Genomic DNA, 14,646 nt, shown 5'->3' on the forward strand with positions numbered 1-14,646 from the left:
CACACCTTACATTCTTTTACCAGGAGCGCCTATGAAGAGTTCCATCCATAACAAAACAGTTGTGACAAGACCATACAGACCCAGAGATTGTAAATTCGACCAGCCCTGTAAATTATACAAGTGAATCTTGTATAATTTTTGTGATTCTTCTGTGTTTACAACTGCTCTGGTTCAATAACAGCTTGGGGGGTGTACCTGTAATCTGGTACTTGCTGTAACTACTGAAGCCTTCCAGCAACCCCCTTTTCTCGGCAGCATTGTAGGGGTTATTCAGTCATCAGCCAGCCCATGAGCTTTGCCTTACTGCTGGCCACCGGCACTCCAGATTACTTCATGGGAATCACGGGACACACTGTCGGTGTGCCTGAGTCACCCCGGTTACTCATTACCCTCGGTATCTCAGCCCTGGAGGCAATGGCTAGTGGATCGTGTATCCAAGTCACGTCATTTTACATCGATTTGATTAGCTTCCTGCTTCCTCGGATTTCAGGGTGCGCTTATTTTCATGTTTTTCTCCACTCTTATGGATACCAGTACTTTTAAATTACGATAAAGTGCGGCACGAGATTCTCACACAGCCGTTCTACTGCATAACCCAGGCCACGGCACCACAGCGCGGATCTCACTGCCCAGGAGAGCCGGGCCAGGGAGACCCCCAGGAGCAGAAAGGCACAGGCTCCGCTTGGAATATACTGCTGCGGAGAGCTAAAGAAAGAATAAACCTGATACTCTTGTCTTCTGGCGTTTCTCATATGCCTACTCATGATTTAAAAAAATAGTATGATAGATTTGTTTCAGACTATAATTACAGTTTTTAAGCGAATATCTTGTTTTACTGAATCCACGGGGGGAGCAGGGTAAGGAGGGGTGTTACTGGGAATTTATGGCCGATTGGAGGAAGAGCTCATCAACACAAGGCAATTGTGGAATACACTTAATTCCTCCAAACACAAGGATTAATACTGAAAACGCTGGAGTGGGATGTCAACAAATATTTTATACTGATCACTGAAGAACTTAAAAAAAGTCAGTCTTCGTAAGAAATGAGGACGCAGCGGCACGGCGAGTGCTGCACAGGAAGCCGTGGGCCCCACCCGGGCCGTGGGCAGCGCTCGGGCGGCACATATGGGCTGCCGCGAGACTCGTCTGTGCAGTAGCGTATAAGACGAAGCCTGTTCATACTGGTTAAACAAAAATAAAATGAAAAAAAGGGGAAGAAAAAAGCCGGAGCGTTCGCAGCTAACGCGTGACGGCGCGCGCAGGCTCTTTGGGCGGTGCGCGAAGATTCCAACAGGTGGCTCCGTGGCGCAATGGATAGCGCATTGGACTTCTAGAGGGTTGAAGGGATTCAAAGGTTCCGGGTTCGAGTCCCGGCGGAGTCGGGTCTTCTCTTTTTAAATTTTTTTTTTTCCTCCCCCGCCCCTTTCAGCGGAAATCTCTCCGCCCCGCTCTCCCGTCCCTTACCTCACCGCCGCAGTTCTCCCGTCCCCCGGCCTGGCGCTTCCCGTCAGCGAAGCTCGCTGGGCCCGCCTCCCGCCGTGCCTGGCGGACTGGGAAAGGCTGGAAGCGGGCGGAGGCAGCAACACCAGCCGCCACCGAGCGAATGTGCCGTCTCAGCCCAGCCCAGCGACATGAACCTTCTTCTCCAGCAGCGAGAAGGCGGGCTGGCCGAGGGCGGAGCGGCAGAAGGTCTCCCTTCCTTCTCCTCCCGGTCCCGCCGCCCTGAGGCAGCGGGAGAAGGGCTGCGCTCCTTCTCCTCGCGGTGCCGTGGCTGCCCTCAGGCAGCGCTCGCGCTCCCCCAGAGCGGCCAGGACCGACACACCAGCCCAGAGGGGCCGCTACGCCTCCAGGACAGCCTGCGGAAAGGAATTTTACTGGAAAAACCAAGACTGCGTCTTTCCTGGAGGCACTTCAGTTAGAATGGGCCCCCGTGATAAATTCCTGGTTACCTTCAAGCAACAAAACAAGCCTACTAAATGCAGCAGATAAAACTGAAGGACTGAATACCTGAACTAACACCATCTTTTCTGACTTACACATACCTAAAAAGATAGAAGATGAAGAGCCATTTTAATAATAGCAATCAAATTAGATGGTAAATCAAGACAATATCAGAACTAAACAAACCTCCCTGATTTTGTGCAGAGTGGAATAAATTATAAATTATCTGTTTTATTAAATTGGGGGGGTGGGGGTTTGATAAATTGCTTTTAATCCTGCACATGTAATTTTCAAATTGTAATAATGCTTATTTAAAAACAATAAAGGAAAAATGGAAAATGAAACACACCATCTGACACATTAACCATCACTGTTATGCAGCACAATAACCCACTCAAAAATGCCATCTACCTATAAAATGCAGTCCTTCACAGAAACAAATTTCCTCAGAATTTGCAAACAGCAAAACCAAAACCTCTCTGCAGTAAACTTGTAAAAAGCAACTAAATCAGATGACAGAAGACAAAATGTTTCTCCTTGTCACTTGCAATGTATTTCAGTCCAAATACTGCTTCCCTTCCTACTTTTTGTATATAAGCTTCATAAAATTTTCCTTAGTTCCTACTGAAAAAAACTGAAGGCAGAGGCTTTTACATATACATGTTTTCATGTTGCAAGTAATATTTACATAATCAATAGTCTACAAGTGCAAAAGTTAATTAAGGACTACAGTCCGAAAGAAAAAATATAAAAGTGGTGGTTCAAGGAGCTGGGCATTTTCTAGAGGTAAGAACAGGGACAGCTCTCCTGAGATACTGGCTGTGTAACAGATTCTAATGTGAATTCTAGTGGAAAAGTACAGGAACACAATTCCACAATATATTTGTATAAAAAGGGTTTTGAGGAAAATATTACACAGACAACACGGTAGTTCAGAATGCTTTAAGAGAATTGTGAGGAAAAACAGTCAAGGATTATAGCAAGCACTATAAATTGGATCAATGCTGCTTACTACAAATTTATCGAGTCATTTTAAAAAAAGAAAGTGAATGTGAGGCCCATGAGGCAGTACAACAATCATTAATAATCTTTCTATCTGACTGGATATGAAGCATTTTTTTTTCCCATGAGGAAAGTCCATGGAGCTCTGGAAGCTGGGAAGTCTACATCCCTGTAGGTTTTCAAGACCTGACTGTAGAAAGCCCTGAACAACCTGGTCTAACTCTGCTTTGAGCAGGAGGCTGGGCAGGACAAGCTCTCATGGTCCCTTCCGAATTCGGCTATGGCAGGATTCCAAGTTTCAATACGACTTACCTTGGCAGGCCCCTGTGATGAAGAAAGGACTTCTTAAAAGTGAAGAGATAAGAACAGTTTTACCACATGGAAAACAGCAATGATAAAAAGATACCTTCAGTTTTAATGAGACTAAATTGACTGCAGAGAGGTTAAAGACCCCAAAGAAGGAAAAAGGAGGAAGTGTGAACGAGAGCATGACAGGAAAAAAACCCCTGTTTTACTTCTATTCACAAACCACGCCTACTAGTGGCACCACACCAGCAACATCTCAGCCACCATCAGCCCGATCCCTACCACAGTCTTTTGGTCCATCTCTAAGGATGGACTGTGAACTCCCTGGGCTCAGGGAAATTTCTTGTTAGTAATGGTTTAAGTCAATAAAGGCAGAATTACAGATTAACACAAATATGTCTGACAGCCATTAAAATATTACTTGCAATTGATATGCAAAGCTTCATAAATGTTTTCTGTGTTTTCAGAGAAACCTGATAAGCCTAAGCAATCACATGGTGCATCTTGTTTTTACTCTCTCTCCAGCACCTTAAACCTTATATCAATTTCAAATACTACCTGTCTGTGCTTTTATGAAAGTTGGTGCTTAAGAAAAGATGCTGTATCTAGTGCCTGAACTAACAGAGGCTGAACACGAGATGAGGCTATAGGTGACAGGCAAGCCAGCCAACACAACCTGCAAGTACTACCCTGCAGCCCTGGAAATGCGCCAGCACATCTCACCTCATTGGCACAGAACATGGGCACTTGCTGGGCACATAGTAACAAAACTGAAGATATTAGAAGGATCAAAGGAAGGGAAAGGATACAGAACATAAAACAAATCCCTCACTAGCTATGCTGCACATGAAGTAACTTCTGTAACTACCTACTGAGCACCTTGAGCAACAGACCGCAAGTTGTTGCTTGCTGTTTTAACGCCACAGCTTGTATTTCTCTTTTAAGGTCTTTCAGTCATACACTGCTTTTCCAAAGTTGCACTTGAACACCCCAGGATGCAACAGAATGACAGCTACTGTGGTGCCTTGTTTTCTTCTCAGTGTTCAGCAATAATTTTTTGCGCTTCAATGTCAGCCAGAGAACAAGACACTAATAGTTGTTTTTACTGGCTTTTTATCATTTACAGGGAATCAAGATACTAGCATACATACAGCTGCATTAGAATAGCATCTGTATGTTAACTAAGACCTGGGGACAAGTGGTTTTACTTGTACATGTTTGATACTTCCCAATGAATTCACTTTACTTTGACGCTGTTCATCTCCAGCCAGTGAAGACTTTTTAAGGACTCTTGATTCTTGTCTGTTTCTGGTAGTAAAACATTACGTTCAACTTTGGAATGATATAAAACACACCAAAGGATCAGGGGAAAATTTCTTTCAAGCTTCACTTGGTGGTCAATATATATCACGATGCTCATTTCAGCACAAATAACTAATCCTTAAAAAAACAACTCTCTCGTTCTCAGTAGAAAACTTGATGGTTAAACATTGGTCAAAAGCATAATTAAGCACTTCTTGCTTAAGATCTGCAACCTTTAAAATTCAGTGTTCATGTGATAAGAAGACAATCAACACCACTGGTCCTCTGATGATCACTTCTAAATCCTTGTCACCCAATCCACCTAAGACAATGTAGTGCCAGTTTTATTTCTTCTATTATCCATCCTTTTTGCTAACTTAGGGGAGTAACTGAGTTACACTAAATGTAACAGCAATAAAATAACCAGGTAATTAAAACTCGACTGAATGCCACAACAGTTCTGACAATCACAAAAGGCTATGACTTGGCACTAAAGGGGAACTGAGCCCATGACATCTCTGGCTCCATAATGGTAGCAGAGGCCTTGCAGACTCACTCTATTCCTTTACCTGCAGAACTATGCCAGGGCAGCTACCAGCCACAACCTGCACACCACACCCTACATAAGGGATGCCAATGTCAACTTATTTTCAAAAAGATTAGACAAGTATCAAATGGTAAAAAGTAATAAACCAACATATGACTGTTAAAATTTTATATATAAATATTACTTATTTATATTATTTCTTAAACAATAGGTAATTTGCATCTTATTTAAATTTATTTATAAATTATATATATAATCTATATTATAACACACACTTAAATATAAAAGTATATGTGTAGGCACTGAATTCTGGGTCATTCTCAATCCTGTTATGGTCAGTATTGAAATAAACCATTCACAACCAAACTATTTTTCAGTACCTTCTATTACAATGTTGGCCAGCAGTGCCTTTGACGAGACATGGAAAAATTTGTTCTGGCACACAGCATGTGCCAAGGTGAATTACACATATAACTTTAAACTGAATTTACTAATTAATTATATAAAGACTGAAGCCTGAGAAGACCACAATCTGCGAAGCTGGATTTTTTACTCAGATATAACAATATGCTTTCATATAAATATCGTTTTACATAAACATTAATTTAAATAGAATTAATTTTAAAACCTAAATTAATTTATATTTAGATATCTGATAATTTGATAAACCTCCCTACCAAATTCTCACTGCAAGAATTTCCCTAAACCTCAACTTGCACATGACCTGCAATCTTAAGAAAGGAAAAAAACACCACAACCAAAGCATTCTGTAAAAAGTTTTATAAGTTGTTCCAGCTTGGTATTTTTCTTCAATTCTTAATTGTGAAATTTCTTCTTCTTCCGATTCCTCTTCCCTGCTGCAAAAGCTGCTTTTTCACTCATGATCTCCTGATACTTCTTTTTATTATATCTGAACAAAATAGATAATTTTTAAGCATAGTAAACCAAAGTTCAGGAAAAGATAACATGGAAAGTACTCTATCTACATAATTTGCCAAACTGAGTTCTCTCTGTTTTCTGAATCAAATGTCTTTGATTTTATACACTTATGCATAGGTAAAGGGAAATCAACACTGGATTAAATGCAGGTAAATTTGTTTTGGAAGTAAATTGGATTGAAGAATCATTAGTTTTGGTAGGGGGTTCTTCATTGCACAAGCAATTCCATTTTGGACAGTTTGCTGAAACACTGTTAATGCTCATAAGGGGAAGACCCATCAATTTTGACAACACTGTGAGCAAATTATACTCACTTTTATACTGCCTTCTCACCAAACTCAAGATAATAAACCTCACTCTACTCAAGACTGAAAACTGACATAAGATGAACACGAAACAATTAACAGGATATACTTACTGAGTATGAGTTGCTACCCCCTCTAATACAGATTCTTATGTAGCTGCACTGATTGCTACGACACACACTGTGCACTGAGCAGTACAGAGGCTTCTAAGTGCGACACTGAAATCTGACAAATGTCTGCACTAATCCTGAAGTGTCTGGTTAAAGTCCTTAATTAACCACAACATAAATTAACTGATCAAATTTCAAATATAATAATTTTTAAAAACGCCTTCTACTAAATATCTTACAAATCAGAAAACTAGTTAAGAAACAGCTATACTAACTTGCCTTCCCAATGTTATATAGTTAATTTACAAGTCACGCAAAATTAACATTATAATCCCAAATCATGCACTACTTCAAAGAAAACGTCATTATCTGAAAAGAGAAGTGCAGATTAACATTATGTAATAACCAATATCAAAATGGATCAACTCCAAAAACTGCAGGTTATGCAGACATTACTTAATCCAATCATAAGTAAGTCTTCTATCACAATTTTGATTCCCATGACAGGTGGCAGACTGATATATTTATAAAATGAAATAATATCAACATTCATAGAATTACAGTCTGCTCTTTTCTGTCAATTATGCCAAGAAAAAAAAAAATCGGTCTTTAAGAGTGGCTGCCAACAGTGATAACCCAAGTTGGATAAAACCCTTTTATGAAGATAACATGTATTTTATCTCAGTCTAATTATCCCATCCCTTAGGCCTTCTAAGTGGCAGTGTTATTGAAATGCTAAAAGATTAAAATTTTTCTTTGAAGTATAAGAAAACCACCATACAAGCTGAATAAAACAAACGAAAAAAAGTTATATGGTTAAAAATACTCCTCCCTTGAATGGGATATTAAAATGACAAAACTCTTTTTAAATACCTTCTGAACTCAGAATCCGCAAGCAGCTCTTCAACAATTGTTCTCTTCCTTTGTTTCTTAGGGATTCGACTATGGTAAAAGTCTATGGGAGAATCAACTACAGTTCCAACCTAAAAACAAAAATGAAAACATTCTTACTGTACAGCAAGATGTTGATTATTTTGCTTTTTTTTGTTTGTTTTTTTAAATCCTCAGCACCAAGTGTAAAGACACAGAGCAGATCAGAATCACAGCAGCTTAAGAAAAGTGCAAAGTACCAAAATAATTGTCATGTTTTGTATGCAGTCACTTTTGGTCTCATTGCATTGTGCAGAGAGGAGAGCCTGAGCTTTAAGACTGTACAGTTTTCAACGCTGGACTGCTGTATCATATTCATTAATAAAATCCAGTTTTTAATTTTTAAACATTTTAAATACAAGGGAAAGGAAACCCTTATGACCACCTCAACTCTTTCCTGTCTCTGTCATTGTGGTGTTTTTGCTGGATGACTACAGAACAGTTAATTTAATACAAGGGCTTCATCCTGAAATGCATCACATTGTTCCAAGCAGTTCATGTTAGGAGTAGAGATACATGGAGTACATGTTTCATGCAGTGAAAACAAACCTGCACAGACCTAATTATGTGGAAAACTTCTGTCTAAGTTTTCTAATTTCAAAACATGAAACACTCTCCCATGCTTTAGAGTGAAGTGGTAATATTTTGAGAAATGAAAACATTTCCTCATGCACATGAACTGTTCAAAGTTGCTGCAAGCCTATTTCTGTAGCTTCTGCTCAATTTCTTTATGTAAACCACTTGACAAGTACAGCAGCAGAAATTTCAGCTGATCACAAAGGTAGGTGTCTCCATTCAAACTGTATAAGCTAGTAAGAAAATAAATGCCAATTACTTTCTACATGCTTGTTTAAAAAGGCTAATACTTTAAAAAAAGTGAAAATCTAGTCCTCTGATGGTTCAGAATACGGATTCAGTCAGATATTTGTTCTCTACTATGAGATCAGCCAAAACTAAAAAAAACCCCAGCATATACACATATGTAATACAGAGATTAACAGTGGCAAACTGCAGCAACGTAACCAAAATGGTTTAATAATTAAGATACGAAATTAAACCAACATAGAGGATACCCACAAAGTAGGCATTCTTAAAGAGCTGTTCAAAACTTCAGCAGTACAATGCCACCTTCTGCTGCTTCCTTACCTGGAAGTACTTGGGCAGACCATCTCTATCATTCTTCTTATAAAAATGCTTGGGGTCCAGTGAAGCTCTCATCTTCAAAACTTTAAGATCATTTTTCAGTTCACTTGTGATTTCTGGGGCTTTCATACCAAACCAGCCATCACCTGTTGTTTTCTCTCGCTCTGCCTAGGATGCAATACCAAGAAAAATGAATTTGCATTCAGGAACTAGGATGGGGCAGAAGAGGGAACTCTTTCCTACAAAAGATGGATAAAGCATTTAGAATATAAATACGTACATTTAAAATGTGTACGTTATGGCCCTTACAAAGAAGGTCATCAGCACTGTCCCAATGACAGATTTGTACCATCTGAGCATATCATCTATCACTTCACTGTCCTGGTGACTTTTCACAGGACGGCTTTTCACAGGACAGCTCGAAGACACTAAACTGAAGTTCATCCCTTCACTTCCAGTGCAGCCTGTATATGCACACAGTCCCAGCACAAGGTTTTCTACCACAGCTTATTTTGTTATTTCAGGCATTATCAGCTCTTCACTTACCCTGCGTTGTTTCTTTAGCTGGTGAAGTGATTCCCTGAAGGGTGGGACACATTCCTTTTTTTCAAAGTCTGGAGTTATCACACTCTTCTGCAAGAGCTGTAAGGATTTTTTTCAACATTAGAACAGTTACTTCATGGATACAAATTTTACTACTTAACTATATTTACAGAACTTGCTAAAGGAATCATATGGAATCTAAACAAGCATTTTAATGCAATACTGATCCACAAAAAATGCAGTACAGATCTTCAGAACAGAATCCTGGCCAACAACAGAAAGCACTTGGCTTGCTCTCAAAGTAGTGAGACAGCGAAAGCTCTGGAATAAAGAGGGCTATCATGGATGAGCCAAAGAAAACAGTCTCAACAGAAATAACATATTCCCTTTATCTCAAAGGGTGCTTTTGAAATAAAATGGCTAATTCCGTACTAGGGAGAGTACAGACTTTTATCTACTGGAATTCCTTGTGGCTATGGACTAAATATCTTGTCACAAGACCTTCAGCTCATGTACCATTAGGCAAAACTGCAGGTATAATCAACTTTGGTTTATTATATAACTCTGGAATTTGCACTGCTTTTCAGTTTCTGAAGTGTCATGTATGTTTAAATTTTTATCATTAAAATGTAAATCCACACTTTGGTCAAAAAGAATGGACATTCTCAGCAAACCACAAAAATGATACTTCTTTAAAAGCAAACAAACCAACATTATTAACATTGTTGTGTTACTGTAGTCTCAGGTAACTGAATAATTGTAAACACATTACCTGATCTTTCTTCTTCTCCTTCAGATGTTCAATTACACTCGATCTAGGCTTCTGCTTTTTTGCATCAAAACTAATATATAAACCTCCAAGCTTCTTGATATTCAAACCAGGGTCTATGCTGCTGGAAAGATGTAAACTAAAAGAGAAATAGTTAATTATTAGAATATTGTAACATGCATGCAGCTAAACTTTCTATTGCCCTCTGAGAAAGATGAACAAAACCCATATTTTTCTTATTCTTCCAATTTAGGTTCAGTTCTGCAATGATTTTTGATATCTGGAATATTTAATTTAGAAGTGACAGAAGATGAGGGGGATTCATGCCATTATATGAAGTGAGATTTTATTCTTGAAAAATACCTGTGAAATCACTTCCATAAATCTTTCATATTAACTGCAATGCTGCATTCTTATATATTAATATACTCTGTAAAACTGAATTCTTAAATTTGCTTAGCCTTGCCAAAAGAACTCATGACCAGCATTCTTCTTAACAATGAGAAGTGTGCTAGCTGAAGAAAAAAAACAAAACCACAAACATATGGGTGGTAAAAATAGTGTCAACTCTTAGTGAGAAGAATGAAAAAACTAGAATTCACTGTAGGAATGTTCTAATCCTTGTCTGTATAACCATACTAGAAACAAAATTATTAAACTTGGATAAGTAAGTGGTTAGATGGTTGCATCCAGAGGGTAGTGGTCAATGGCTCATAGTCCCAATGGACATCAGTGACAAGTGGTGTCCCTCAGGGGTCCATATTGGGACCAGCATGATTTAATACCTTCATTAATGACACAGACAAAGGGATCAAGTGCACCCTCAGCAAATTGCAGATGACACCGAGCTGAGTGGTGTGGTTTACACACTTGAAGGATGGGATGCAATCCAGAGGGACTTAGACAAGCCCAGGAGGGTGGCCCCAGGAATCTCATGAGGTTTAACAAGACCAAGTGCGAGGTGCTGCACCTGGGTCGGGCCAACCCCTGGTGTCAGTACAGGCTGGGGGATGCAGAGAGAGAGCAGCCCTGCCGAGGAGGACTCCAGGGTGCTGGTGGATGAGAGGCTGGACATGAGCTGGCAATGTGCACTCACAGCCCAGAAAGCCAACCCTGTCCTTCTAATCAAAAGAAGATTAAGACTTACTTATCCAACCGAAACAAGAGTATTATGCTTTAAACATACGAAGTACACAAAGGGATTTTAGCAGCAGTTGGACTACAAGAGTCAGGAAGTACCACCCCACCCAAATTATACTGATTCTATGCTAGGCTGGTTTCCCTTGAAGTGTGACCATCCACAGCACAGCAAGAACTGACACACAAAATTATATGCAACTGTTTACGATTAAAAAGCATGATCTAATTAGGCAATGTGTAAGGAATTTACTGGATTTTTTGTTACTTATGTTCCAACTAAAAAAAAAACAAACATCAAAACCCAAACCCCACAATTAGGAAAACTGTGACCTGAATACACAATTGAGTCAGTCTGACCAGTTTAACCCAGTTTCACATTTTGCTTTTTAAGCTGAACACATACAAGGCCTCCAGATGTGAAAAAATTTCAGAATTCTGTTCCTGCTACATACAAAACTGAGAAAAACCTTGAAACCCTCAATTTGTGGACCATATTTGTATTTTATAATACATGCAAGCCTATTTTCCACACCAAAATGACTTATGTGATGAGAATACTCCTTCATTTATTCTGCATCATTTAGCATTTAAGTACATATCCTATCCATATTTTTGAACAAAATGCAGATTCTTTACTATTCCCAGAAAGATACTTACACATCAGTCTTATTTTTCAATAAATCATCCTCTTCATCTTTTTCATCTTCATCTATCAATTCTTCTTCAGCCTCTTCCAAATCTGATTCTTCACCTTTTTCATTTCCTTCATGTTTACTTTCAGCATCACTGTCTTGGTCTACCTCATCTAGATAATACTTTTGGTTGGAACTCATGCCAGGCTCAGTATCAATTACAAAAAGACCTTCAACATGCAGTGAACTCTTTTTTAAAGATTTGTTGAGGGAAGGAGTCCTCTCATCTGACTTTTTATAACACAGATTCTCATCAATTGTATCTGTGTTTGCCACATCACTCTTTTCAGATTCATCACTTTCACTGTTGCTCAGAAACAATGCAACAGAATCATTACCACTGCTTGATCCTTCAGTGCTGTGGAACCCCTCATATTCTTTTCTCTGGTCTTCACCACTGTCAAGCACCCTGCTTTTATCGATGCTATCAGTTCTCTGAGCAACAGCTATGTCCTTTGGCAGACTGCTCGCTGCACTAGTTCGCTTACTCCCTGACTTATCAGAATGTGTGAAAGACTGCTGTGCATCTGCCTCAGCATCTGCTCTGTTGCATTCTGAAATTTTTTTACTTTCATTTGGTGTTATTTGCTCTTGGGATTCTAGAAATTGCTTGACACTCGTGCACTCAGTCAAAGAAATATCCATTTGCTCTAGATTCCCTTCCCTCTCAAGTATTTTACTCTGATCTTCCTGTATTTGGCCACATGCTGCTTCTGAATGCTCTATGTCAACAGACTGTGAGTTTTTTACTGCTTTTTTCACAGGTGATTTAATGTCAATTTGTTTCATTTTTGTAAGACTGCTGGGTGTCACATCATTTAAAACATCTTCTTTTGCATCTGAACTCTGGGTTGTATTAGCAGATTTGGAAGAATGCGTGCTTTTAGGTGACGTGGGTTCTTTATTACCCTTAATGACAGTGGAAGCATCTTCTGTGTCAGAGATAAGTTCTGCAGGTCTAGAATCAGAAATTATTATGGGCTCAGATTTAACAGTGTCCTCAATTAAATTCTCATCTTCTGAAGCAAATCCATCTTCTTCCCCACTCTGCTTAGTAATTTTTGCTTGTGATTTCATTTGCATGCTCCTAGTAACTCGTTTGCTAGTGATGAATGGTTCCGTATGAGAACTTAGGCAACATGATTCTGTATCAGAAGTATCTTCACTCTCTGGCTGTAATTTCTTTTTGCTTTGCCTGCTTCTTGTACTTCTGGTAACATTAGGCATCTGGACACCAGAAACAGCAGAGGAACAAGACTCAGCTTCAGAGATATTATCTTCGTCCAGAATCCTGCTTAACTTATTTACAAAAGCTGTACTGTCATGTCTTCTTTTGTCAGCAGAATCTGGTTGATAAGGAATTACAATTTGTCGTCTTCGTGTTACTCTTACAAACAAAGGTGTCTGGAAACCAGACACAGAAGAGCAGTTTGATTCTGTTTCTGACACATCCCCATCAACTTGGGGCTCCATAACTGATTGTCCTGAATGAACAATTGTGTTCTCATTCCTAGTAACCTGCATCTCAGAGCTATCACTGACATCTGACTTTGTTTCTGCATGTTCCAACTCTTCAAACTGAGATTCCTGAATCACCCCTGGCTTATGAACTGATTTAGTTCTTCTTTTAGTCATCCTCCTAGTAACAGGAGTACTAATTTCAGCAGATCCCACCTAGAAAAGGAGTAAAAAAGGTATGCTATTGATATGTAAAATAACCCTATAAAAAGGATGCTATAAAAATCACTAAGAATTCTTTTAAACAAATCTGCTCATACTGACAACATATTACATGTCTCTGTGTAGTCTTATCTGTGTGTAAGAAGTGTGAACAAACCATCCCTTGTTTATCTGTCTGCTGTCTTTTGGTCAAGGCAGGAGAAGAAACATACAAATATCTTCTGATTCTAAAAACTCCTGGCAAGTTGCCATGGGAAGCAAATGCAGAAGCAATGTTCAGAAATATTCAATTATTTGCTCCTCTATAAAACACTGAAGACTAGTGACTGTCAGACTGTGCCCCAAAATGCTTTCCAACACCAATTTTAGCAGCTTTAGGAACAAGCTGGCCTCACAGCAACCGCAACACTAAATACAATCTGCCAAAAGTTATTGTAAGTAACACAGAGATGCAAACAGAGAGAAGTATACCTTTAACTCGCAACGCTAAGTGGCCTCAGGCCCTACGGCGGCAGGGATGCGGCACGGGCAGTGCGGGCGCACCGACACTGTCGCCGTCACTGCCGCCGCTGCAGCTGCCGCCGCCCCGGCCCGCGGTACCGGCGGGGCTCCCCCGCCCGGCCCGGCCGCGTGGCGATGGCGGCCCCGCGCCCGCCCGCCCCCGGCTGCGCTCACCTCCGCCGCACCGGGGGGATCGGGCCAGGGCTCCGAGGGGCTGCCGCCCGCCCGGGCCCGCGCCCCCTGCTCCCGGCGCCGCGCCGCCGCCGCCCGCCTGGTGTTCACCATGTCGCCGCCACGCCGCGCCCGCCCCTTCCCTCCTTCCTCCCCTCCTTCCTTCCTTCCTGCCGCCCGCCCTTCCGGGCCCCGCCGGCCCGCCCCGCCGGGGGAACACCGGGCTGCGGGGAGCGCGGCCGCGGCCGGGAGGGGAGGTGGGTTCCGCTAAGGGGGAATCGCGGGGTGTAGGGCACTTGAAGAAGTGCAAAAGACTTTGTGACAGTGTAAAATGCTCTTACTGAGATAAGAATGTATTGAGATAAGAAGCACTAGCTAAAAGCCTACAAGAATTTAAAATTTAATCAAGCTTTCAAAGGGTTTCTCATGGAAGGAAATCCCATTTCTCCGACCGATGCAAAACAAACCAATGAGATAATGTGAAACCAATAGCGTAACACTTTATCAGGTTGAATCTAGAAATACCATGTCTTAGAAGGTACTTTTCTACAGCAAGCAAATTGTTAACAGTTTACAGAAAGGAAATAAATCATGATCCCAGTAGAACAGCCTTTCCATTGTTTTT

General features: G+C 40.5%; 2 protein-coding genes and 1 non-coding gene across 4 annotated transcripts in view; 1 reads left to right on the forward strand and 2 right to left on the reverse strand.

Moving 5' to 3' along the window:
• Positions 1 to 7,433, reverse strand: part of BCAR3 (BCAR3 adaptor protein, NSP family member) — a 96,808-nt gene extending 89,375 nt beyond the window's left edge. The window contains exon 1 of one of the 2 annotated variants that reach the window (XM_051799054.1): positions 7,326 to 7,433. The gene's annotated coding sequence lies outside the window, so the exon portion shown is untranslated. Of the gene's footprint in view, positions 1 to 1,464; positions 2,495 to 7,325 lie in introns of those variants that run through there. The other variant, XM_051799047.1, reaches the window with a different exon arrangement.
• On the reverse strand, positions 957 to 14,182 carry DNTTIP2 (deoxynucleotidyltransferase terminal interacting protein 2). Its single transcript, XM_051797633.1, has 9 exons — positions 14,025 to 14,182; positions 11,635 to 13,343; positions 9,841 to 9,976; positions 9,072 to 9,167; positions 8,529 to 8,693; positions 7,313 to 7,435; positions 5,479 to 5,533; positions 1,465 to 1,856; positions 957 to 1,181 (listed from the first exon to the last, which is right to left on the reverse strand). Exons 1-9 carry the CDS (start codon positions 14,133 to 14,135, stop codon positions 957 to 959), a joined length of 3,012 nt encoding a protein of 1,003 aa, XP_051653593.1. The 5' UTR covers positions 14,136 to 14,182.
• On the forward strand, positions 1,297 to 1,382 carry TRNAR-UCU (transfer RNA arginine (anticodon UCU)). The gene is given in 2 exon segments: positions 1,297 to 1,333; positions 1,347 to 1,382. It is a non-coding gene; the product is annotated as a tRNA-Arg (tRNA).
• Positions 14,183 to 14,646: the final 464 nt, after the last annotated feature.

The sequence above is a fragment of the Manacus candei genome, unplaced genomic scaffold, assembly GCF_025592945.1.
Source record: "Manacus candei isolate 608988 ecotype Guabito, Panama unplaced genomic scaffold, ASM2559294v1 h1tg000005l, whole genome shotgun sequence".
NCBI classification, from domain to species: Eukaryota; Metazoa; Chordata; class Aves; order Passeriformes; family Pipridae; genus Manacus; species Manacus candei.